This window comes from Calidris pugnax, unplaced genomic scaffold, assembly GCF_001431845.1.
Source record: "Calidris pugnax isolate Ruff unplaced genomic scaffold, ASM143184v1 scaffold41, whole genome shotgun sequence".
Classification (NCBI taxonomy): domain Eukaryota; kingdom Metazoa; phylum Chordata; class Aves; order Charadriiformes; family Scolopacidae; genus Calidris; species Calidris pugnax.
Genome location: NW_015094509.1, coordinates 358,011 through 384,291, shown reverse-complemented (window position 1 = coordinate 384,291; position 26,281 = coordinate 358,011). Strand labels below are relative to the sequence as shown.

At 38.4% G+C, this 26,281-nt stretch overlaps 1 protein-coding gene across 1 annotated transcript in view; it reads right to left on the bottom strand.

Moving 5' to 3' along the window:
• ADCY1 (adenylate cyclase 1 (brain)) overlaps positions 1–26,281 on the bottom strand; it is a 156,576-nt gene that overhangs the window by 16,886 nt on the left and 113,409 nt on the right. The window contains exons 8-14 of the mRNA XM_014965252.1: positions 20,381–20,536; positions 15,151–15,345; positions 13,607–13,704; positions 10,236–10,320; positions 6,235–6,324; positions 2,907–3,163; positions 2,159–2,285 (exon numbers count right to left, since the gene is read on the bottom strand). Coding sequence (XP_014820738.1) covers positions 2,159–2,285; positions 2,907–3,163; positions 6,235–6,324; positions 10,236–10,320; positions 13,607–13,704; positions 15,151–15,345; positions 20,381–20,536 — 1,008 coding nt within the window. The remainder of the gene's footprint in view (positions 1–2,158; positions 2,286–2,906; positions 3,164–6,234; positions 6,325–10,235; positions 10,321–13,606; positions 13,705–15,150; positions 15,346–20,380; positions 20,537–26,281) is intronic.

Sequence of the window (26,281 nt, the reverse complement as noted above, 5' to 3'; positions counted from 1 at the left end):
AGCCAACAACTGAGAAGCTTCCTAAAAACACATGTTCGCACATCCTTCACACAGCAGTGGCTGATTACTGGGAGATGGGAGTCTCCAGGTCTAGCAGTGGTTCATGCAATTAAGTGCTTGCACAAAAAACCAGCACACTCATTCTGTAAAACAGAAGAAAATCTCCACAGTCCCTGTCTGCTACCAAGAACGTAACCAAGTTAAGCCAACATGGTTCAATGGCAATTAGCACTGCAACTGTAGAGAAGCATGACCAAAAATGCTGTTTAACCACATACAGGGCTCCTGCAATCCAGCAGCTAGAGAAAACTGTCATTCAGGAAGGTGGTTTTTAGTCTCAACTCCTCTTAAAGATTGTCAATTAGTAGCTTGGAGTTTGCTTACTCTTCAAAGGCAGTTTTAACATATAGATGTTTCCAACCAACAGCATTCCCAGACCTTTCAATACTCAGATTATTACTATGCCCAAAAGCCTAGTAAGTACAAGTTTTTTTACTTATTCAGTTGAATAGGTAAGCACCATAACCACTTCTGTAACATCCATCACGATAATACTTCTGTATGGTATGTTAATTAGTCCTTGTATTCAATATCATTTACAACCAACAGAGTGGAAACTAGGGCAACATTCCTTACAAATATGTTATCCATGATTATTTGTTGTACAGGGAGTGGATCTTCCATGTTGAATCAAGAATAACCATGGCATATGCCATCAAAGAGACCAAGCATCTACCCAGTATACTGATTTCAAAGAATGGTAGTTATGTTGATCCCTACTTCCTGAATTTTCTACCTAGCTGATTTGTTTTCCTTTCTAATTATTATCATGCAAATCTCACAGTCAAAATGGTACCACCTAAGTACCTGATTTGCAATTGAAAAGATCTGAAAATGGCACTTGACATTTGATCTTCTCAGATGAAAAGCCCTTTTTAAAATGGTATCTGAAGATGCTGCTGGACATTATCGAAATTTGATAGGCATCCATATGTCTTAACTCCCCTTACTGTCCTTTGGAGTAAGTGCACAATAGTTTTAACAATTGTGGTAGATGACTAGATATTTCTGTAGAACCGTGGCCCCAAGAGAACAGAAAAAGTTTATATTTCTTCCTTTACTATTGTCCAGTTCTGGTCTTTCAGCAGGCAGGCATCCCATTATTCATGGATCATATGGCACTCACATAGCTCTACCATGTGCCAACCTATATAAAGATAGCCCCTCTACAACTAGTTATGTGCTGCTCTGATTTTCAAAGGGAGGGCATTTCTTTTTTCCCACCTGGAAACTACATTTGGCACCACAGCAAGCGGAAACCATTATCAGTTTGTCCAAAACAAACTTCTGAGGCTGACAGGCACGGCAGCCATCAATACTGCAGGTGACAGAACAAAAATTAAATTAAGCGATCACGTGTTGCTTATTCAGTTAAACAGCACAGAGTTCACAGAAATTATAGAACAAGATAAACTTAAATCATAAAGGAAGTGGACATGATATTGGAAATCAAGACACAAAAAAAAAATCACAACAGAGCTTAAATGTTATGTTGAAAAACTTAAGAGTAGAAGGTACTAGAGCTAAGTCATTCCTGATTTCTCCATTCTAGGTAACACTATAGAGTCAGGGATATGTTTAACTAATGTGTTACAGTCTTGATCGTACATGTAAAAGCTAGCACTGTGATGATTTATGCAGTCTTCTTAACAACATAGTAAACAGGATGTAGGTGAGAACAGGATGTGACCTCTGTGAACTACAAGAGTGTAAGACACTAAGATTTATCAGAAGAGCAACTTCCAAATTCCACCAAAACAAACTTACATCTTTCTCAATTTCTCCTTCCTTCAGGGGCCAGCGTGAAACACTTTGGAGGTGGGAATAAGGCTGCTGAGAGGTGTGACAAGAGGTAGATATTTCCTGATGCCCCTGCTTATGTCTAATATAATTTCTACAGGTTTTGCTGTGATTATGATACTTAAGAAATACATTAAAAAAAAAGAAAGATCCATGCACTTGGTATGAAAAAGACAAGAAAACAATTGCAAGCATCTTAGTCCAACTAATTTGTTCTGAAAGTATTTGTCAGTCAATTCAGCAAGTCAGGCATCACTTTCTATGCATAGAAAGTAGAAAGAAAAGTCTTATGACTTACCTGCACAGCCCAGAGGTAGTCCAGACGCAGCTTCAAGTCCACCTGCCTGGAATGCAGTGCCAAAGCACAAGAAAATAGCAAAATGGCTAGTATTGGTTCATAGCCATGCATATAAAAGGAGCCACCCCTTAAAAATGAAAAGAAAGTAAATGGTACCAGGTTTTCTAATACCTAACACTGCACATTTTTACTATCAGATCTTTAGTTTAGACCATAGGGGTACCCCTTAATCCCTAGCTTTTTCTGAAGAGTCTCATAAGGGCAGGGAGATGGATGACAGTAAATCTGATCACTGCATCACACCAACATTGAACTTCTTGAGGATTTTATAAAGCTATACATTATTGTAATGTGTGTGCACATTTTTAATTCGGATATATAAAAACACTCAAAAGCTTAAATGAAATTGGAATTACTTGAGGGCTGCTGAAATATGGAAGTGTAGTTTTTAACAGTGTTTTTCTATTTCATATTATTAGACTGCAGTGTGTTCAGCTAAGGTATGTTAACCTAAAACTACAGAATAATGGGGCAACAGCTGCTAGTTCCCAAAAGCTGATGTCCTGTAGGTGGATTTTATGACTCCTACAGTTGCTGACGAGAGGATGGCTTAAGTATTTCTTATGGTTTACTGAGTTTATATAGCCCTAACAGCACTGAATGCTAGAGGACAATTCACAGATGAGTAGTCAATGTTGTGACTACCTATACAGAAATACCTATTGGTTTAACTTTGCAAGATACCTACCCCACTGCTTTTCTGTAACCACTGAGTTCCAGAATAGCTATGTACAAAATTGTAACAAAAAGCAGGAGAATCATTTTTGGCAAGGAAGATACACGTAGAAATACTGCCAAGGTGAGAGTCCCCACTACACAGGAAAGAAAAGCATAGTGGGCTGTGTCACATGGAAGTTCATTCATTGTTTTATTTGTTCCACCAGGAGAAATGATAACTATTGAACTGCTGGAATTGGTATTCCAAACCCAAGGCATACAGCCAACCTAGAAGAGACAGGAGAGGTAAGAAGGGAAGAAAGTTAAATATTAAATAAACAGAAATGCAGCAGCTATGGAGGCTGACTGTAGTTCATTTCTAATTGGGAAAATTTGGCCATGGCATTACATCCAGCTCACTGCCCTAGTATCTCTCTCCTTCTCCTGTAACGCTTTACTCAGTTTTAGTGGGGAGATGCTCTTTGTTCATTAGATGCCAGTAAAACCAACAAATTAAAGTCTGGAGCTAGTTGCATAATTTCCCTCTCAGTACTCAAAATCCAAGAGAGTCTCAAGCCAACACATTCCTGCAAAATTAAGGAACTTGAGTAAACATTTTATGTGGCTGTGTGGGTAAAGAAAGTTCTTGCACAGAGCATGTGTTTGCTTTATTGACTATGTAAATTGTATCAACTTTGATGGATCAAATATAACATAAAACATATTTTAATCTTTTATTGAAAAGCTAAATATGAATAATATCTTTTCTCCACCTGAGACCTACTTCTGCTATCCCATATGATTTAAATACATGCTTCATCTTTAATTATGCCTGCCATTACTGTTATCCAAGGAGTTCCATTTCCTCTCTAGACTGGGAAATAAAAAAAAAGTTTTAGTGCATTTCATATGGGAAATTTGAGGAAATTTAACCTCTTTGTTCCAAAGCAATGTCATGTACACATCTCAGAGCTGTTACCCAAGGAAGGGAGGAATTTCTGGCAAATAGCATGTCTCTAGAGCTCCAGTTCTAATTTGCACTCCAACCTTCACCCCTTATGAGGGGAGAGGATATGAGTTAGCATAAATGGGGAGAGTGAGATGATAGTGTGAAATTGATTTTAACAGGCATCGTCACATAAGCCCTGCCCTGTACTTGAGCTTCTCTTTTGATGTGTGTTATTAGACCTTTTTATTTCATCCTAACCACTGATAATGAAATTTTATAGCAAGCTGTAAAATAACTGACAACCTGAAAGATGATTAAGCAATATATTTTACAGTGTTGTAGTCATTTAAAAAGATGAGATATAACAGATAAAACGACCCATAATGGCTAACATTATGAAATGAGATGACAATGACTGAAGTGAAAAATCTATTAAATGTGACTTTGTTCAATATTACTACAAATGCTGTTCATACTAAACTCATCTGAAAACAGGCATGCATAAGAGCTTCATAAATGATGTGCAATCCATCCAGGAAAGTACCATCTGCTCTACAACTAAGAGTGAATGCTCTACACCAAGCTTCTCTGCTAATTGAGAATTCTAAAGGCATTATTTTGCAGGAACTAATAACTTCTACTGATTAAACATTTCTCCTAATCACTTCAATGGTTACAGGCTATTTTTGCTTGAATAAAGGATAAAGTTATATTTGTGACCTACTCTAAGTTGTAATTGAATGATAACTGCCTTGTTGGGGGCCAGAACTTCTGAGTTCTAATCTGCCTTCTTCCACCAGTGTTCAACATTACTTTATGTCTTATGATGTCTGTTTCTAATTTTCACCAACTTTAAGTGGCAAAAATGGTGCTTGTTCCATTTGGTTAAAGTAAGTGTTAGATCTGTCGGGGGCTGATGCACAAAGGTTCCAGCTGCCATAATATGCATCTCAATCCCAAAGTCAGATACACAGAACTTGCTGAGATGCTAGCTAGCCTGGAGGCATTGCACATCTCTATGCATTTTGGGTTTATATGCACATTAAGAACCACATATATGTCTGAGTGCTGTTAGGGCTGTGTGTCATTCACATGGCTGGTGTTCAGGAATTCCCAGAAATGTCTGAACATCAGTAATACTTGGTACCTCTCAGGACATTGGAATTCACAGACAAGGGATCCTCTGCCCATTTAGTTCATGGGGATCAGCTTGGTAGATGTTCTCAGGGTGGGTCCAGGGACAAGTGAATAGACAAAATACAAAATAAGGGACTTGGCATCTCAGCACTGTGAATTGCTCATGAAATCACTGTCTTTCTATTGGTCAGAACATACTGCCTAAATCCCGCAGAGAGGCATGATTTGAGACATCTGCCTTCTCAGCATTTCCAGTTGTGTTTAGTGTGCTATTTTTGTGAGGATTCTTTCCTTTGGGTACTCTAACATGTTTAATTCATTAGCGTTAGCAGCCAAAAGGCTGAAACTGAGTACTAGGAATTTGACAAGGCAACTAAATGCCGAATACTTAGGTGGAAGTTTAAATCCCATTTGACATTCAAGTCCACCAAGTCCACCAGAACTAGCTGCTAATCTACAGTAAAAGAAGCTCAATTTTCAGAAGTATTAGCAAGTTCACTTCATGCAAAAGAAGCTTCCTAGACATTAGATATGAATGGATCATGTAAGTAGTGTAGTGTAAGCACCTCTTCTCATTATGCAACACTATCTGTATTTTAAGATCTTGTTATCTTTTTTGATCTGCCTGGAATAAAAATACCCCCCTGTTATTACACAGAAATATGTCCTACAAATTGCCACATAGAAATCATAGAATCATAGAATGGTTAGAGTTGGAAGACACCTTAAAGATCATCTAGTTCCAACCCCCTGCCCTGGGCAGGGACACCTCCCACCAGAGCAGGTTGCTCCAAGCCCCATCCAGCCTGGCCCCAGGGATGGGGCAGCCACAGCTTCTCTTGGTAACCTGTCCCGGTGCCTCACCACCCTCACAGTAAATAAGTAATGGTGTTTGACACCATGCCTTGTCTGTCACAAAATATTAGTCATTGAACTAGTAACCAAGTTGAACATATAAAAAATAGGTTTCCCATAAAGTACATGACAACAGCAGACTATAAGATTTGATATAAAAATTTACATAGGTGTTGACTAGGTATTATCTGTGTAATTTGCTCATAGCTTTGTCATTCCTAATTCAACATCCTGACTCAGGGCAGTGAAAGTTCAAATTATAGCAAAGGGCTTTAATTTTGAAGAAACATGTTCTGCAAGTATGAATAATAAAAAGAGTAGGAATTCACCAGATGAGAATATGGTATGTGTTTAACATATTCATACCAGATTCTTTAAACAGAATGCTAAATTAAGCAATACTTGTTTAAATACTCACCACACATCCTTGAGCCACGGAGTATATTAAGATCACAATAAAAATACACAAAATGGTACGAATTTGTATTGTCAGGCACCCTGGAAAACACTAAAGAATTAAAAAAAAAAAGATTTATAGATAAAGATTTAAAAAGTGGAGTTGTTATTTTTTAGTAGTCTATAAAAAGAAGTGAATAAGGGATACAGAAATTTTGCCTGCACTGCAAATTATGAAACAAGCATGTTGTGTACATGTGTTTTAATGGTAATTGCATTTTTTGGGGTAATAAATGTGAAATTGTTATGACTATATATTATTTCTCACTATAATTAGAGCTCTTCAAAAGTTTAGTAGAATATCTGCTCATAATGCAAATAATAAATTAGGATGGCATTTTGCCTTGCAAATTATCAGCTGCAAATAGTGATCCAGGAGAACATACTGTGGTAGCAAAGAATTTTGGAGTGGTATTTGTGTCTTCTGCTATAATAGTCTTGTTAAATGCCAGGGTGGTTTTAATTATCAGGACTCATCAAAATATTGAGTTTATCAGAGCAGAAAAAGCAGCAGAGAACAAAAATGTCTGGTGGAATGGAGTCTTGTGAATCTCTTGCTCATCTCCATTTTTACCCTGAGTCCATCACTGTGAAGTGATGTATATGCTGCTGTGAGCATATACAAAGTCAGTGAAGAAGGTGAGAGAGGAAGGATAAATCTGTCAGCTCTAGTACTTATGCTTGTTCCAGTCATACTAATCTACTCCAGTATCAGGGAAAGCTGCTTTCTTTCTTTTCTCCTTGCATTAAGAATGTTTGTGTCATCTATTATCTACACAATATGTCTTTCAGACCACGGGTCTTCCTCCACTCCAGAAAACAATCAGATTTAAAGGGGGAACAATCCCGTGTCCCTTAAAAGGAGGAGGCTCAGAGTTATTGAGGCTGGATTTGATTTATGATCAAATGGAGCAAGCAAACTCCCGACTTCTGGATGAAAGTCAACAGTCCTGAAAAAAAGTTGTTCCTTTTATGGGTATCATCTGCATCAAAAGCACAGCTTCCAGCTGGCAGCAAAATACCCAAAGAGAGGGGCTTCTTCTTGGCACAGGAGAAATCATGTGTTGAAATCCCTCCGCTTCCTTTCACTTATGCAGAGACATTTCCCCTGTATGTGTGACCGCAAATTAAAAGTTTGAGATAGTTATAGGTCAATCAACTTCACCTGGGCTGTGAAACATGAGAATACAGCAATTACAGAAAAAAACAGTTTCAGTATGGATTAAGTCCATGTAAACATAGGTGGGGAACAACCAATGTAATATCAATAGTAGATTTATATAAGCATATAAGGACCTGAGTTGATTTGCTACATCAGAAAGCAGTTTAACTGTTAGTCAGCATTAGTAAAATAGATTGTGATATTCAAGGTATATCACCTTTAATAAAACAGTGAGCATATTGTAGAACAAAACCCTTGAATTGTAAGAGTCTCACATTGAAAAGCTGTTTCTCAATGGAGGGGATACAGCAGTGTCCAAAATTACCCTATGAAAAAAGAGATAGACTATTTCTGTATTTATTCACCATTATCATACAGTTCAGGTTGGAGAGACCTCAAGGGGCACAAAAGTACCTTGACACCCAGGGCCAGTTCTGCACAGCTGGTCAGTCCTCTGCCTGTACCATTGCAGGGAGTTTTTCCTTCTCAGGGCCTGGACTTTGCATTTATACATGCTGTATTTCACAATATTCCTGTTGGCCCATTCTGCTAACCTATCTAGGTCCTCCTCAATGGTCATTCTGCCAGTGTGTTGGCTGTTACCCTGAAACTGGAGTCACCTGAAAACTTGACAAGAGTGTACTCCATGTCCTTCTCCAGGTCATTGATAAAAATGTTTAACAGGACAGGTCCCAGGATGAACTCATGTGGTATCCCACTTATTATTCCAGGTACAGTATAACCATAAACTGCTATGCTCTGAATGTGATCATCCAGATGTTTTTGTTACGCATCAAATTGTCCACTGAACTAGACCAAAATGAGGTGGAACATATGTGGTTTTAGCCATATAAATAAAATACTAAATAATAATTTTGTTTTAAAGAAATATATAGATATTCCCATAATTCAGTTTGCAACCAAATAAATTATCTACTGCTTGTTAAAGAGAGAATTACCATAGATCAAAGATAATGCTGCATGTTTAATAGTGACAAATCAAAATGCAGATTCAAAGACATGTTGTATAGATATTTTTTGGTGTATGTACCACTCATGTGTTCTAAATGTTGACATGTTATGCTATTAGGTTAAAAAGCTAAGTTATGAGACATGTCTGAACTAAAACTCTGACTGACACTGAAAAGATGTAAAGTTCTGACTTTTGGTCATTCTAAGATCACTTTTTTTTTTTTTTTTTTTTTTTGTGGATTTTTTTTTAAAAAAAAAGCAGTTATTTCTACATATGCAATGTGATTCCTGCCTCTTCATAGATAGCAATATCAGAATATTTTATAAGAGAGTGTAAAAATAACTAACTATAGCATCTTTGCTAGTACAGGCATTCCGGTGATCACTTTAAGATTATTTTTTTTTTTTTTTTTTTTGATTTGTGGAATTTTTATTAATAAAGTAAGTACTATCAGATCCCCAAAATGCTAGGTAACAGGTACAGTAAAACATTATTATAGTGGTTTTATGAGTGAGGCATTTGATGCTAAGGCATGGAGAAGTTGAGTCACTTGTCCAGTGTAAGATAGCAATTAAGTGCCAGAAGACTGATTAAAATAGGGGCATGACAGGTTTAAAATTCTGTATTCATTATACATAGCATATTCTTTACCTTTTATTTAATATATAAGACAAATTTTCACCACAAAATTTCATACTGCGTTATTCTGAGCTTTTATATTTATTTATTTTTCTAATACTGGATTTGATCTTGTAAGAGAAAAGGAACCTCTAGAGAAACCTGGAATACAAATTCTGTTGACTGCAAAACCAGCTGGAACAAATCTTATGTTTGCACTAGCCCCAGGGAAATGGCACAAAAAGGAACAATTTCCTACAAACTTAATCGGTGTTTCTGCTGTCCATAGAAAGAACAACACATGATAAGCTACTGTGCCTTTATGAAACAAAAGAGATCATCAAAATTACTCAAAATAATTGTGCAAGTTTATAAATACAGATCTGCTCTGTATCGGATACTCTGCTTACATATATTTATGCTTGCATGAAAACACTTACATTCCTCCTGCCAAAGGGCATTTTTTCTTAGCTAAAAATTAGTGTGTGCTAATCAGCAAAGCTGATTAACTGTGGAGGTGTTTTCTCCTGATATTTTTCTGAAAAGGCTAAATTTAGATTAAGCCACTACAGATTTCCTTCATCAGAAAATTAGTCTGTAGGTGCTTTATTCTGATCTGGCAGACCTAGTTCTCTCCTCCAACAACCAAATGTCCTTCTGCATCATTACTGTTGTGAAAATGCAATGCAGGAGAATTAATCATTACTAAAAGTTTTTAAAAGGTCAAGGGTTCCGTGTCCAAAACACTGTCATCAAAACAGCTGCTGCTTTGGTAGGAAAAGTTTTGAAAACAGAGGGGAAGTTAGGAGGATTTACACCCAGATACCAGTCAGAATGGAAAGGAGAACTAGTCTGCTCTGTGGTCAGAAAGGTTAAGTCAGGTTAAAGCTGTTTATCTGAACACTGGAATGATTCAATAGCTAGTCATAGGTGTTGAGGGAAAATGTAGCAAAAGAGACAAAAAGCGTAGCATTAATGGAACTGAATGCTACACTGCTGTAATGATTACTAATGTAAAAAGTCTGCTTTCAGATGAAACATCTTTGTCTTTTAAAGTGCCTAATACATTTCTCAGCAATGAACTTGGAAAGCACGTAAATTTCAGACTCTATGGATCTGTGAAACATGCGCTGATGGCTTCATGCTCCAAAGGACAAACGAAGCATAGCCACCGAAAGGAAGAATAGTCATAAAACCTTAAATCACTTACTTGTACTCGTGTGACGTGTAGGTACATAATACAAGCTACTAGGAAGCATATGCAGAACACCAGGAGAACAAGAACTATGGTACTCCTAGAATTAAAACACAATAGAAGTAAAGGAATGCAACTCAGTAGCAGATGAGAACAAACAGCACTGGGGTCCTTCTGAAACGGTATTTTGGATGAATGGTGGAGGATCAACCTTGCTGTAATACCAACCATCGCAGGCAAAACTTCACAGTGAAATGCACTGTTCTCAAGAATAAGAAATCACTAAATGCCCTTGTATATGGTGTCCACTCTAGCCTCAGCAAAGAGCTCAAAGCACCTCAAAAATTCAACTATATGGTGTGTTACGAGAGACACTTTCTAATTTTAGGTTAGTGAAGAATATTTAGGATGATGACTCTTGTAAGTGGAGCATGTAACCCAATTACTTGACCTTGGCAGCTGTGTAACAGTTACCAGGTGCTTTGTCCTTGTAATTTCTTCTCAAAGGCTCAGAAATCAGAGGTCTGTCAACTTAGTCACTTATCAGGTCAAATAAAATCAAACAAGACTGGGATCCCTCCTAATGCAACGAAGCAACTCCTTCCTTTTGAGTCTTCCTTAATGGTTAGAAAAATCTTAGGTTTCACAAATGTGCTGCAACAATTCTTTAAATTCTTAATCTTCCCTCTACTGATCTTTCAAAATAGGCTTGCTCTTTGTGAGAAGAGGGGTGAAGACCAAACACTTCCCTCCTCCAGAAAACCTGTGCTATTGGAACAGGACCTTATGGAGGTAAGCAAGCTGGAAAAAATAAGTCCACCAGTGCTGGTGCTTTGATTTATGCCCAGGGACAGCCTGGCCCCAAGACAGCCATGGAACCAGGGCTGTATGACAGCAGCATAATATGATCTTCACACCTTCTTTTTTAGTCTTGTGAGAACAACCCAGCCAGTACAGGAAATGTGAGCTATGGGTGCAGGCATATATGCATCTATACCCTTGACCATTACGGGGGAAAGATTGCTTATATAGGGTTTTTAACAGTAGAAGTGCAGGTCTCCTGCAGAATTGAGTAGAATTTCTCAGTATTTGGCTTTGATTTCGAATTCATGTAACAATTCTCACCAATACACAAATAGGGAAAATTCTGTCATGTAATATGATATAACCAAAATGGGGATGTGACTCCAGATGCTGTCAGCATGGATTCTGAATACAAGTATTAATAGACAGCAGTCTCTCTTGTGCTTTTAGAGAATTTACTTGTATTCAAGACGGCAGTACGCTATAAAAATTGCAGGGGATATGATTGCAATAGCATCTTTTAAGGCAGCAACAGCCAACAACTGACACTAGGTCTGAGTGGAACCCTTACAGAGATTTGAGTTGGCACTAGTAACAAAGGGCTACATTGTTTTTTAAAAATAAACCCAGCATAAGACAACAGAAAGGTTCATCATCAGGGCTTTTAGTGGCTACACTACACATGTGCCTCCATAATTGGACAGCTTAGGTTGACAGGAACTTAGCCTTACTTTCACCTACTTCCTTTGGGGATATAAAATATGTCTTTAGATGAGAAGCTGTTCAGCTCAGATGATCATAGGAATTGTGAGAATGTCAAACCCATTGCTTTCTGTGTATTTATGCAGCAACTGCCTTTCTTACAACATTTTCCTGTCTCTAAATTTTGAACCTCCTCCTTGGAATACTGTGATACACGTCAAACACTGTTATTATAATTTCTCCTGTTATAGTAACACATTGCACTTCTTGTCTTGGCTTTTGCATTCTCTTGTCATAATTACTTTGGCAGTCTAAAGAGCAACTTAAAGCTCCAAGTTCTGTAGAGAGGGAAAATTTTGCAATACTTCCAGAGTTTTAGTCTAGCTCATGATTGCATCTGTGTCACAGCGAGGGAAGAGCCAAGAAGACTAGTAATTTGGTTGTTTGAAGCCACAACCAACAGACACCGGAAGAGAGAACTTAAGACTATTCAGTGGATGGCTTTTCTAACTAACCCAGCGATGAACCAGTCCATCTTCATGCCCTTCAGCGGTCATGTTCTAACTGGAGCTTGTGTGTCTGTCAGGTCAGACCATAAACTGTGTTTTAAGTGACAGTACTTTTCAGAAAGGTTGCCAACTATGATACCATATGATTCTTGGAAATTCATTCTAGTCTCAACTACACTAATATTCTTTGTCTCTTCCTGCTCTAAATTGCCATGTACTGCAGCTGGGCTTTACTTTAAACGTAGGTGAAAGAGTTCTTAACTATGCTTCAATTAGTCAGAAGAGGTCATTAGTCTGGAAGTTAGATTAGTTTTGTAAATGACTGAATTCTTCAGAAGAAAAGTGTTCTATAACACATTTAAATGATGATCATTCTTACTAGAGTAAAAAAAGATGCTTCTCAAACTTTCAATTAGAAATAATAGAATATAAGTGTAAATATTATTCTGAGTGCGGATTTGTGAATAGAAAACAGCAGAATGTAAAACAGGATTTTCAAAAGCATTATCCTGTGGCCAGTACTATTCCCATTGAAATCCTAATAATTAGTAAAAGTTAGTGAAGCTTATTTTGAATGTTTTGATATTCTCATCTGAAAAAGCTCATTACTAATCATTTTTATACGTTGAACACAATTCTATTTACTCATTATAACCCATAGACTTGAAAGTGAAAATTAATTCTTGTTTTATTTAGTAAGCATTCACATAGAATTGACAAAATCAATAATCACTAAACTATATCACTCAGAAATAGGCATCAGATACCCCCAAATACATCATGAGTATTTGCTTATGTCTACAATAGCGCAGCAAAGGTCTGACTGCAACTGATGTGGGAATGGCCAAACTACGCATTTTGTGTAGTGATAGAATCAATACCAAAAACCTCAATGCAGGCTATAAATTTGGGTTAAAAATCTGGATGGATACTTCAGTACTTAGTTCCAGTTAAGCTCTGTATAGCTTTATCTATGTTGCTATCAATACCTGAAGTACCCCATCCAAACCAGCACAAACACGTTTATAAAAGCTGCAGTCTTTGTTTGTAGTGCAGCTACAGCTTTAAAAAGTTTAGCACATTACAGCTTTAAATAAGTTTAGCAGATTTCAGTGATTTTGTCTTCTAAGAGCATTCTTCTACCAAAAATTAAAAAAAAAATAAAATAAAATAAAATAGAGAGAACAGCTAAGGAATTGTTGTAAATAAGATCTCAAAATGTGGCTCCTTTGGACAAATGGAAGAGGTAACAGTTTGAGGGTACACTGACCTGGGGGCTAATTCCCATTCCAAAACATTAATGTTTTGACCTGTGCAGGACGCTTGAAGATGTTCCAATTTGAATTATAATAGCAAAAGACAGAAACTTACTGTGGTATTATTAGAAGGTAGACAAGGCCAAATAAGGCAGCTAGAATTAGTGAGAGAACTACAGCACTGGTGAAGTACTCATCCTGAAGCTGGTGGTACTATTAAAGAAAGGAAGAAATGAAGACAGTGAGCATTTTACACACCCAGCCATCCACGCTTGTCTATTCTCAGTAAGAAAGAACTCTAGCCTAAAACAAAACAAGCCCCTACCCATTTTACAAGCATACAAATAATCATTGCTTAATTCACACCCACACAAAAGGATGAGGCAAGCCTACACAACATTTTCCTTGACAGGCTTCTATTTCAGCTGCTCCTGTTGCCTAGCTGTTTAGTTTTCACCCTGTAACTAGTAAAATCTGTGTGAGACTCAGACATGAGTTTATCTTTCAGAGCAAAAATGACTCAGCCATTTTGAACCAGAAGGTGGTGGCACTCCGTCCTCTCCACTTATTCATCAAAAAAAAGGCCAAAAACCTTGGTGTTGCCTTAAAAGAGTCCTGTAACCTCAGCGGCTCAGAACAGTACACTAATGGGCGGGCTGGAGTCAGCTGCTTAATGAGACACATAGGCTCAATTTTGAGCAGTTACTGTCTTTCATTCCACTGAGCCATCGTCCTTTAGTTTTCAGCACTGGAAATGCATTTTCTCAGAAAAGATCCAAATTTCAATCTCATTTACAAAAGACTTTCTTATTTTGATAGAGAACGATTGCAATTAAATAATAAGTCACGGTGGAAACTTGAAATCAAAGTTAATACTCAAAACTTTAAAGAAATTGAGTCCAATGTGGCACACAGACTTCTGACTTGAAACAGTAGTGACATGAGATCTTAGACTACTAAGTGACTTACAGGGGAAAAATACATGTTACTGCCAAATCAATCCAAAATCATATCACACTTTTGCTTTTTTGAACACATAAACTAAAGTATTTTCATTTTTTTTTTCAATTAAATCAATTTGTATTTATAAACAAAACTCATACAAGGTAGGAACAAACACCTCTACTTTGTTAGCTTATATATATGCTTATCAGTCTGGAATAAACCCACTACTTTCAGCAGAGTCACACTGGCATAAGATCACAACCTTTCCCAGAGATTTAAGATTTTTTAATATCTTCTAGGATTGATGGGATCAGCATTTATCATGTTACATATGCAGAGGGAAGCATCCTCCTGCCATTAACGCATGTCCAGACCAGACAAGTCAGTAGGCAGACACATTGCTACCGACAGCATCAAACAGGTGACGCAGGTCAGGCAGTTTGGAGAAGCAAAAGGAAGGCCAAAGCACAGCATATGTAACTCTGTGGGGGAGTGTCTTGATGAGTAGCAAGATAATGATCTTTCTTTTTATCCCCTGCAAGTGCTTCCATGGAAGTTGGATATAATGTCTCCCTTTTAGCTGAGAGACAGTCCAGAGAATTATTTAAAGATAGTGAGTAGAATTTAAACATTGTCTAAAAGCAAACAAAATCCCCAATGCTTGCTGGTTCATGGCCAGTGAAATCAGTAAAAATAATTAAAAAAAACCCTTACTTTATTTTCACGCTCAATTTGCTTATACTTCAGGGTAATGAAGTTCAAGTCAGCCATCTCAGACTCAGTTTGCCGGGCCTCTATCAAACGGCTGATATATCTGTTTACTCGAGTTCCTGGAGTATTGTATACAACATTGGTAGAAAAAGAGGAACGATTCCTGAGTTTTTCAGAGGCTGTCCTTAATGCTCTCCTCTGTAGCACAGATAAAGAAAGAAGCACAGATATTAACATCGAAATTTTTCATTGCTGTTCATATTATCTCAAGCTTACAGCCAGGATGAGGAATTTGTTAAGCAGAGCAACTACAAAAGACAGAGATCTTATCTCCATCTTATAACTCCTTAACAATAATCCTGATCTCATTAAAATCGATGAGAAAACCCCCACTATATTCTGGAATTTTAATCCTCATCTGCAGAAATTGTCTTAATGTACTGCCCTGATACTTCTCTGCCACTGAGGAAACAATCAGTTTGATTCCAACCAATGTGACATTACCTAGATAAATAATTAGATTTTTTTTCTTGATGGAAGACACAGAGCTCTGGATAGCTTGAAGATAAGATAACCAGGCTTTTCATGATGCAAGAAAGCCAAGAGGCCTGCACGGATAAACAACAAGCTCCTGGATAAGCTCAAAAACAAAAAGGAGGCCTATAGAGGCTGGAAGCAAGGATGGATAGACTGGGTGAAATACAGAGAAACTGTCAGAGTGCCCAGGAACCAGATTAGGCAAGCTAAAACCCAGACAAAATTAAATCTGGCCAGGGATATCAAGAATAATGAGAAAAAGTTTTACAGATCGGTCAGTGACAAAGGGAAGATCAGGGATATCAAGAATAATGAGAAAAAGTTTCACAGATCGGTCAGTGACAAAGGGAAGACTAGGGAAGATGTGGGCCCTCTCCGGAAGGAAACAGGAGAGCTGGTCACCCAGGATATGGAAAAGGTTGAAGTACTGAATGACTTTTTTGTCTCGGTTTTCACTGGCAAGGGCTCTAACCACACTGCCCAAGTTGTAGAAGGCAAAAACAGGGGCCATGAGAATGAAGAATCGCCCACAGTAGGAGAAGATCAGGTTCTAGACCATCTAAGGAACCAGAAGGTGCATAACTCCATGGGACTTGATGAAATCCATCCATGGGTCCTGAGGTACTTCAGGTGGATTAAGTTGCTAAGCCGCTTTCCATCAGATTTGAGAAGTCGTGGCAGGCTGCTGAAGTTCCGGCTGACTGAAAAATGGGAAACATAAACCCCATTTTTGAAAAGGGAAAATAGGAATACCCAGGGAACTACAGGCTAGTCAGTCTCACCTCTGTGCCTGGCAAGATCATGGAGCAGATCCTCCTGGAATCTCTGCTAAAACGTGGAAAATAAGGGGGTGATTGGTGACAGCCAACACGGCTTCACCAAGGGCAAATTGTGCCTGACAAATTTGTTGGCCTTTTACAATATTGACACAGACTTGGTGGTCATCTACCTGGACTTATGCAAAGCATTTGACACTGTCCCGCACTACATCCTGGTCATTGGATAGTCATGGATTTGATGGATGGACCACTCAGTGGATCAAGAACTGGCTGGATGACTGCATCCAAAGGGTTGTGGTCAATGGCTCAATGTCCAAGTGGAAATCAGTGATGAGTCATGTTTCTCAGGAGTCGGTACTGGGACCAGTGCTGTTTAACATCTTTGTTGGAGACATGGACAGTGGGATAGAGTGCACCCTCAGTAAGTTTGCCAACAACACCAAGCTGTGTGGTGCGGTCGACATGCTGGAGGGAAGGGATGCCATCCAGAGTGACCTGGACAGGCTTGAGAGGTGGGCCTGTGCAAACTTCATGAAGTTCAACCAAGCCAAGTGCAGGCAATCCCAGGCACAATTCAGGTTGGGCAGAGAATGGCTGGAGAGCAGCCCTGAGGAGAAGGACTTCGGGGTGGTGGTGGATGAGAAGCTCCACATGAGCCAGCAGTGCGAGTTTGCAGTCCAGAAACCAACCGCATCCTGGGCTGCATCAAGAGAAGCATGGCCAGCAGGTCATGGGAGGTGATTCTACCCCTCTGTACTTGTGAGACCCCACCTGGAGCACTGTGTCCAGCTCTGGAGTCCTCAACACAGAAAGGACATGGACCTGTTGGAACACGTCCAGTGGAGGGCCACGAAAATGACCAGAGGGCTGGAGTACCTTTCCCATGAAGAGAGGCTGAGAGAGCTGGGATTGTTCATCCTGGAGAAGAGAAGGCTCCGGGGAGACGGCCTTCCAGTATCTGAAGGGGGACACAGGAGAGATGGGGAGGGACTCTTTCTCAGGGACTGTAGTGACAGGACAAGGGGTAATGGTTTTAAATTGAAAGAAGGGAGTTTTAGATTAGATGCTAGAAAGAAATTCTTTACTGTGAGGGTGGTGAGACAGTGGCCCAGGTTGCCCAGAGAAGCTGTGGATGCCCCGTCCCTGGAGGGGTTCAAGGCCAGGCTGGATGGGGCTTTGAGCAACCTGGTCTAGTGAGAGGTGTCCCTGCCCAGGGCAAAGTGGTTGGAACTCGATGATCTTTAAGGTCCTTTCCAACCCAAACCATTCTGTGATTCTAGGACCACACTCCTAGTGTCCAAGACTGTCTAGGTATCAATATATATTTTGAAAAGATAATTTTCCTTAACCTTATGCACAATGACCATATGTGACTTCAGAAGGTCTAAAATCTCAAGTGTTCCTATCTCTTGGGTATGCCTTAAGTTCACTTGCAGATCCAGATGGAGGAGTACAATAAATTATCAGAGCTAACCTGTGGCTTACTGTGGTTAATTCCTCCATGGCTGAGATAGCACAACTGTCAAGATAATCCCTCTTAGTCCTTTTCAGTGCAAAAAGATTTATCATAGAATGTATCTGAAAGGGATTTTAGTCAATCCATCTCACTCTTCACAGAGAGCACTCTGAAGATGCTGAGCAGCATCTCCAGCCACCCAGGCAGTAACTTTCAGTTGATGGCACTGTAATCTAAACCATTACAGCTAGATCTGCACTGGTGTGACTGCCCATTCCCCAGCACGCTGAAAGGATCAGAGCCTTCACAAAACACTCTTCGAGATGCAGCGTTGTTTAAACACAGAGAAAGATGTAGGCCAATCTCATAAAAGAAAAAGTCACCTAATGGTGACATTGAGCAGTTCACCTCAAAAGGGATCAAGCCTTACTTCCCAGAAGAGTTTTGACAACCAAGCTCAGGCAAGTTGGACTCTTTTTATCCAGTTAAAGGAATACTTTTTTAATCTAACATCTGCAGAGTTCAGGAAGACAATTCAAAACATATGAAATAACAAGTCTGCTCAGGGATAAGAATAACGTTGGCTCAGGATATAATCAGTGGAGTCTGTCTGCAAAAGCACACAAAATTTCTCTCTTCAGAGCAGTCAGTATTTAATAGCCCACTCTTTAAAGGGTATACTACAAAATATCCTTTTAAACCAGATGGTAAAAAGAGGTGGCAATAGCTATTTAAGTAATTCTGCAGGAACAGCGGCTTCTTGTCTTATTCCAGAAGAAGTAGTTCTCATGAGATCCTCGGTGAACAAACAGTGAACTACAGCAGTTCATTAGCTTACATAACTTATGTTATATGTGAATATTTATCAATACTGGGAAGGGTTAACTGCTGACTAATACCTTAATTTTCTGATTGTAAATAAGAATGGACCTTACCAAAGATAAAATAACTTTCCAGGTCCTGTTTAGCTGGCTCTATACATTATGTCATATATGTGGTCAGGATCCAGTATTTCTATTTCTCAGAAATTAAATAAAAGTCTGCTACAGTAATGTACTGGCTTCAAAGCCTTTCTAGCCAGTTTTACATAATTTGAGGATTGATATCTCTGAAGAAACCCTGCATTGCAACACAGTGTATTTATATTAAAATAATATATCATGCCCCACAATAAATGTTATCTATTAGGTACAAAAGCTCAGAACAACTGGTTCAGTTAAAGATAGCATTGTAGCACTTCACTGCAAATGTTTTGACATAAGAAAAGTTTCAGCAGATCCCTAGCAACCCCATATTGGGATTTGCTGCATATACTACCATATTTATACATATATTTACACAAGACACATTGTACAGTATTGCATATGCTTCAAAGAATGTGTGAGTTATTTTTTTTTAAATACTCAAAGATCAGTACTAATTCACAGTTGGAAAGCCTTGTACATAGTCAATTTCAAAATCAAATCTGGAGTTTCTGATAGTCTTCACTGAAACTGTTTTAAATTAACTGACGGACTTTTCTCCCATTTTCCTGCAGAAGAAACACCAGCACATGTATAATCCAAAATATAAAACTTAGAATGCTTTCTGAAAGTAAGATTTAGCCTGAATCTTCAATAAATGTATATTATTGAACAAGCAAATGAAGAAAGGTGGAGCAATCAGCCGAGATGAAATAATGATTCCAATGCACACAGGCCCTGCTTTGGGGTGCTGGTAGAGTGACCTATGTAATACTGCCACCTGCTGGCGAAGAAAATGGAGTGAGCAACTCTTCAAAAGCTTGTTCATACATTTCTGAGTAATTTTCTTCACACAAAGAAAAGAAAGGAAACCAGACTACTAGTATTTAAAGCACTTTTGAGTTATGGCATTACAAACCATTCAAGAAAGTGGTATTCATAGTTGTATTGGGGACTTACAGAATCACAGAATGGTTCGGATTGGAAGGGACCTTCAAGATCATCGAGTTCCAACCGTCCTGCCATGGGCAGGGAACCTCTCTTTGTAAGGACTTTTGTATTTAGGATTTATATTAGGGACTGAGGTCTTTTGGCTAATCAGTTGCCCATAATTTTTTAGAGAACTCACTAGAGATACAAAATTATTATGTTTTGCATTTGCTGCCATCAACTTCAGATCATGATGGACTCATGATGCAAAAGAACAGCTCTTGGTAACTGCAGAAAAAGCCTCAGAAACTCTTAATTCCTGGGAAGGAAGCCATTAATAGATGCCACATAGGCCACCTGTGCTGGATTGTTCAAGAGGACCTCCAAATTTGAAGCCTGTTATAATTAAGTTTCGCCTTTACTGTGAGAGACTGTTGGCTTCAGACAGCTCTAGCTCCAGCAGGAACACCAGAAACTCCTCTACCACGTCAGGCCACCCTATATGTTCTCAGAGCAGGTTTGCTTGATGCAGGTCTGGAACTGTTGCTCAAAGAGCCTACATGGGTTACCTTATCATCATCCTCACATGTCATGACATTGGAGAAAGGGATCTCCGCTTTGAACATCTTACGACAGTGCATGAGCTGAACAAGCAGGTAGCAGACGGTCTTGAACTTCATTCTTTTGGCAGGCTTAATGTCTGAGAGAATCAGTCCAGGAAAGATCTGTTGGTCAGAAAAATAATATTTATAACTGTATCATTACATCCCCATGCAGACGTACATATGTGCAGACATTTATACCATTTAGTGCTCAGAAAAAAGCAATATTCTAATCAAGAAGCAATGGCTTTTGATAAACATCACCTATTTGCAGATGAAGATTACTCCATATTTTTTTAACCTGAGATATAAAGAACCTATTGAACAGACAGAATTTAAACATATACTTAACATTTTGGGAACTGTTTTCTACATAGAAATGTAGACTATAAAAAAGGTATATTAATGACAAGCTCATAAAAGAGGCAATATTTGTATTTCTTTTACATTAAAGTAAATTCTAAAAAGTACAGAAAAATATATGGAGGAAATCAGCATTTTCATTAATTGATATTAAAAAATATAATTTCAGGTTTTTTTCTTATTTCCTTATTTTGCTACTTCAGCCACTGGTAAGCCCATTAAAATCAGAAAAGGATAGCTTTTGCTTTAAAGATACACTTATATACATGCCCTAAAAGCAGGCTGTGAGGCATTTAGGTTGTATCTTACATCTTATTTGTTCAAAGCAAGAAGTGTTATACCACAGAGAAATATTCTTAAAGAGTTGGGTATTTATTATATTATATATATATAGTATTTATATTACTTTTACCATGGAGTTCCCAGTTCAGAAAGGACAAATATTTTCTTGGTTAAGCATGCATTTAACTCTTCCTGACCTTAGTAAAACCCCTAGCACATATTCAGATGTTTTCACAGATTTATTTCTCAGTATTTACACCAATCTTACTCATGTTTTTGGCATGTGGAATGTATAAATGGGAAATGTGGAAGGATCCCATGCCACCACAGTATGGGAATTTAAGCTTGTAAAATTAATCTTTTCTGGAACAGCAAAATAAAGAAGCAGAGAGGATTTGTCTCAGTGTTCCTAGGTAAAAAAGACAGAGCAAATCACACTCCAAAAACTTTATTCAAATGCTCTAAAACCCACAAATGGCAGTGAGGATTTGCTGTTCAGTCTTAACAATACTATGATTTACTAAAACAGCTTTATTAATTCAATGATCAAGGAATGAAGAAGAAATTAAACTGGAAGCATCAATTCAATGCATGTTTTCATGGATACCTAAATTTAGAAGGAGAAGGTAAATGATACTGCTTAAATTCTGAATGGCATCTCAGGTATTGGTTAGCTATGCTGTTTAAATGCTTAGAGTTATGCACTTGCATTTTCTGGAGAATCAAGGGTACAATGTATCGATCTACCAATATTCTGGTTAGTCAGTTACACTGTGGCTATGAAACACAAAAATGACTTGCGTAGAAATACCTAAACATTTTTTATCAGCAGATGGCTAAGTTACAAACGTGATGTTTCAAATGTGGAAAGGTGCCTAGGTATGCACATGTGCTTTATTGTTCCCTGGATGAAGCCAGCTAGCATCATCAGCACTGTATTGCACAGTCATCAGCTGGAATCTAAAAGGATGCTAGTGTACCTAGCATGCAAACATTTCATAAGTGACAGTATAACAAAAGTCTCCATTAAGAGATTCCCAATATGAACCCTTTCTTTTGAGGACTTTCTGGCAGAAGACTTACTGCTGTATTGCAATAACTGCATAGAAGGTACTGTACGAGGATATTCACACACTAATCATCCTTTAGGTATTCCTAAGGACACCTAGTAGATAGCTGTTAGGCTTGAGTTTGGCAGATATGATCAGTTTTTGAGTTACCATTCCCAACAGCTAAAACATACTTTTTGGGCAGGTACTTCCCTAACAAATTTTCCTAATGTAGCCATAATTCCTCTAGAACTGCTAGTCTCCCTTTGCGTACATGAAAATGAACAACTTTCTTGAAACTCCCTTCAGTTTTGCATTTTGCCGCTTTTTTTTTTTTTTTTTTTTTAAGACCCAGAGACAAAAGGGAATTCACGGATGTTACAGGTTGAACCATGTGGTAGAAAGAAGGCAGAGGGAGACTCATCCCAAAAATGCTCAATAAAAGCACAAGAGGCCATGAACATAGGCTGGACCAAAAGAAATTCCTATTTGGTGCAAAGAAGAACAGAAGTTTTAACCGTGAGGATGATCGTGCACGGGAGCAGGCTGCCCAGAGAGGCTTCAGAACCTCCAGGCAGGGAAACACACAGCACTCAGCTACCTGCAATTTCAAAAGTAGTTCCAATGTGAAGCTGGCCCTGCTTTGAGGAGGGAGCTTCACAACATGACCCCATCCAAATTCAGCTACTGTGCGATGCTATGAAAATGTATGGAACACGTATTGCTACTATTCTTCACAGCTGGCCATGAACCTAACCACTCAAAGGGGACCGAAATACACACAAGTAGGGCATGCTGGCAGTTCTCAGATCATGTATAATTTTATATATATAGCTTTTCTTTGTTTGGCTTTTTTTTTTTAATTGGTTTGTTTGGGTATTTTTTTTTAATCTAGTGGTCAGGACACTGCACTGGGACTGAGGATTTTCCATTCTACTAGTATATATACACAATGTAAAAAATACAAGCAAAGGAATTCTCTCCCACTTTCATCTCATGAAATCACGTTCCTTTTTTATTATTAGTTTTATGGCATAACCACATTTTTGACACAGAGAACTTCTGAGTGGAATATTTAATAAGCTCATCTTCTGCTGTAAAGCTCTGATAAAGGCAAGAAACGCAGTACACTGTTAAAACAGACTTAAAAAACCAAACCAAACAGCCAAATCCCAATGTCTTTCACTCTGCTTTTTCTCTGAACGTGTTCCAGGGCAGAATTACAGGAAAGCTGGATGGCAGCATTGTCATTCCAGTTCATTTTGTCAATGCATTTTACTTTCACACTTCTTTTTGACCCTCAGGATCATCTCTTACTCTGTTCACTGTTCACTTGCTTCATAATTTTAGGAAAGGTTTGTTGCAACACAGCTGGCAAATAAGGTTAAGAGCTGGGATTTTCTAACAGAGTATTCTGAAAGCAGCCAGACTATCTACAGCTTTGTGAACGTCCTTATGCAGAAAACAAACAAGCGCTGATTAAAATTCTGGGAAAACACCACTGTGTTTGAATCTCATGTAATTCTCTGGTAAGGGATTCACTGGTGCTTATCTAGGATTCTCAGAAACAGCACCAGGCTGCTGTTTCCCTGACTATATTCAACCACAGTGCTTAAAATGGCATGGGAAAGAGGATACTAATGACATTCAAAACATGTTTACAGAAACCATAAATGCTGTAGCACTATGTCTTTCTGTGCTTTCTATCTCTTCAGGCAGGCAGGACCATGCCCCTTGGCAGTAGTCTTTGTTCCATTGCTATCTACAAGCCATTTTACCCTGAGATAGGTGAGCAAATCTTATTCAATTTTTTTCTTCTTGCAGTTAAAATCATCAGATGTTTTATTTTCCACCCTTTCCTGCTGCCCTTATGATACACTTTGCTTATCACATCTCAGCTATCTGTCAGGGAAGTATATTAGGGATTTTTACCAGTAAATAATACAGCGTCTATAAGGCAGGCTCTTAACATTCAGAATGGTGTGGCCACTTTCTCGACACTCATGTAGGAAAAGTTTTTAGCAGCTGTGAAGACTAAAACAATCTGTAGGAGATTGATAACAGAGAAAATCTTATATCAGTGCCCCATGTTTCTCCCTTCTACAGACTGCATTTCTGAAGGAAGAAAAAGAAGAGAGGAGAACAATGTTAGAGCACAGAACTAATACCACCCTCACTGACAGCCCAAGCTGCAGGCTGTTACATTGATGATGATGTACCAGCAGCTTCAGAGCAACTGCAGAAACAATCCTAAAGATACAGAGCAACACTCTCTGCAACACAAGCATCATTCCTCTGACTGTGTTTGTTGGGCGATAACACAAGCAGTCTATTTCCAGTGTCAGGGTGCACAGATTCCAACAACTTATGCAATGAAAGTCTCAGGCACATATCAGCCCCTGTCCAGCTACAAGCTAGAGCTTCCATCAAAAGGCGGTGTGTCTAGCTGTTAAATCAGATCTGCTAAGGGATATCTGAGGTGTTAAAACCTGAAATGACCAAGTTAGGCATTCAGATCTCTAGTTAAGTTCCTCAGTAGGAGCTGTCAGCCACTGAGACCAAAGTCCACCCTGGATCTCCTAGGCATGTCAGCAGCAGCAGCTGCAGGTAGCCATCAATTTGAAAGCAGAAATCATCAGTGTGTGCCCAGCTATGGACTCAGATGCATAACTTGGGGCAATGAGAATAATTTTGTCAAATACATTTTTGCTTGCTGTGCACTAGCAAAGGAGACAGCTTGTCTAAGCAGTTGGAAAAGTTTTCACATGCCCTGCATTAACTGTAAAGCTCTCTTCTTCTATTACTACTTAGAGTTTAGGAGTCAGAGCACCAACACTCCATAAGGACTGGTAAGCATAAGGTCGTTTAAGTAAAAATATCCTCAGAATTAATTAGTCCAGAAAGCTGACAACTTAGAATGACCATGAAAACTTTCTTGATCCAAAATGGACTGGATATTTTTGGAAGAGTCAGATGCAAAAAAATCCTAGGGAGCTGCTAGCTGTATGGATGGATTTACTGAGCCATAAGTGCTGTGTGAAAAACACAAATTTTACAAGTTTGGGAAAAAAGGAGAATCTGAGAATAGCGTAGCATTTATGTAGACCTAACCAGAATGATTAAATCAAATTAACTTTGCAGAGAAGGAAATTTCCTCATATATAGATGGAACTTCAATTTGAATAAAAATAGCAAATTAAAAAGAATTTAAAAAGAATTAAGTGCAGGAATTTTTTGCTTCACTCATTTCACTCTTTTCCTTCTGTAGCCTTCTTTTTTTCTGTTGCTGTTTACATGATGATGTCAAGATGACATCTTTTAATCAGGTCAAATCAGACAAAATCCAACAACCTGCTATCAAAAATCCTAGCAATACATGGATTATATACATCAAATTCCTTCACTTTAAAAAGTTAGAAGAGAGTGATATTAAGACATTAATCTTAAGATATTAATATATTAAGATAAAAAGCATCTCAAGACTGTATATGAGTGGTTATACTTGTGAAGCAGGCTAACAATGATTCATAGGTATAAGTGATTCACCAATGAAGTCAAAAGGCAAGCACATGTAGCTACTACGAATTTCATCTGTACAAAGCAAAAAAGACATCACAAATATATCTTGTTTTCTCTGTGTTATATTGCATAAATTTCATTTCATGCTGGGGAAAAAAACCATCAAGTCAGCCACAGGAAAGACATAAGCAGACAAAACGCATTGGTTAGTGGTGGAAAGATATGGAGCCTAGTAATTCATTTTAACATAGAAGGCAGATCATCTGCTTCATGCAACAAAGCTATGCTGATTAACAGTAGAGGGGGATGTTGGACTTCAAGGCAAAAAATATTGCCTTTTCAAGCAGCAGAGGGGTAGAAAATTTGTTTATTTTCTTGTTACTCCTTGGTGACTGGACTGCAATGTAGTAAGTTTAAAATCACATCTGTTTATGATTGATGAAACAACATATGAGAGTGATGTGACAGCCTTTGTAACTTTCCTTGCACCTACTGTCCTGCAAGTTAGAACAAATCTCAGGTTACTGAATTTCCGCCTATTTTATAATGAGTCAAAGAAATTAACTGATCAACCTTTTGAGCTGTTAAATCCATCACAATATCTGTTAAATCCGTTCACAATAAATTATGTCACAGGTGCGGTGTGTAGATAATT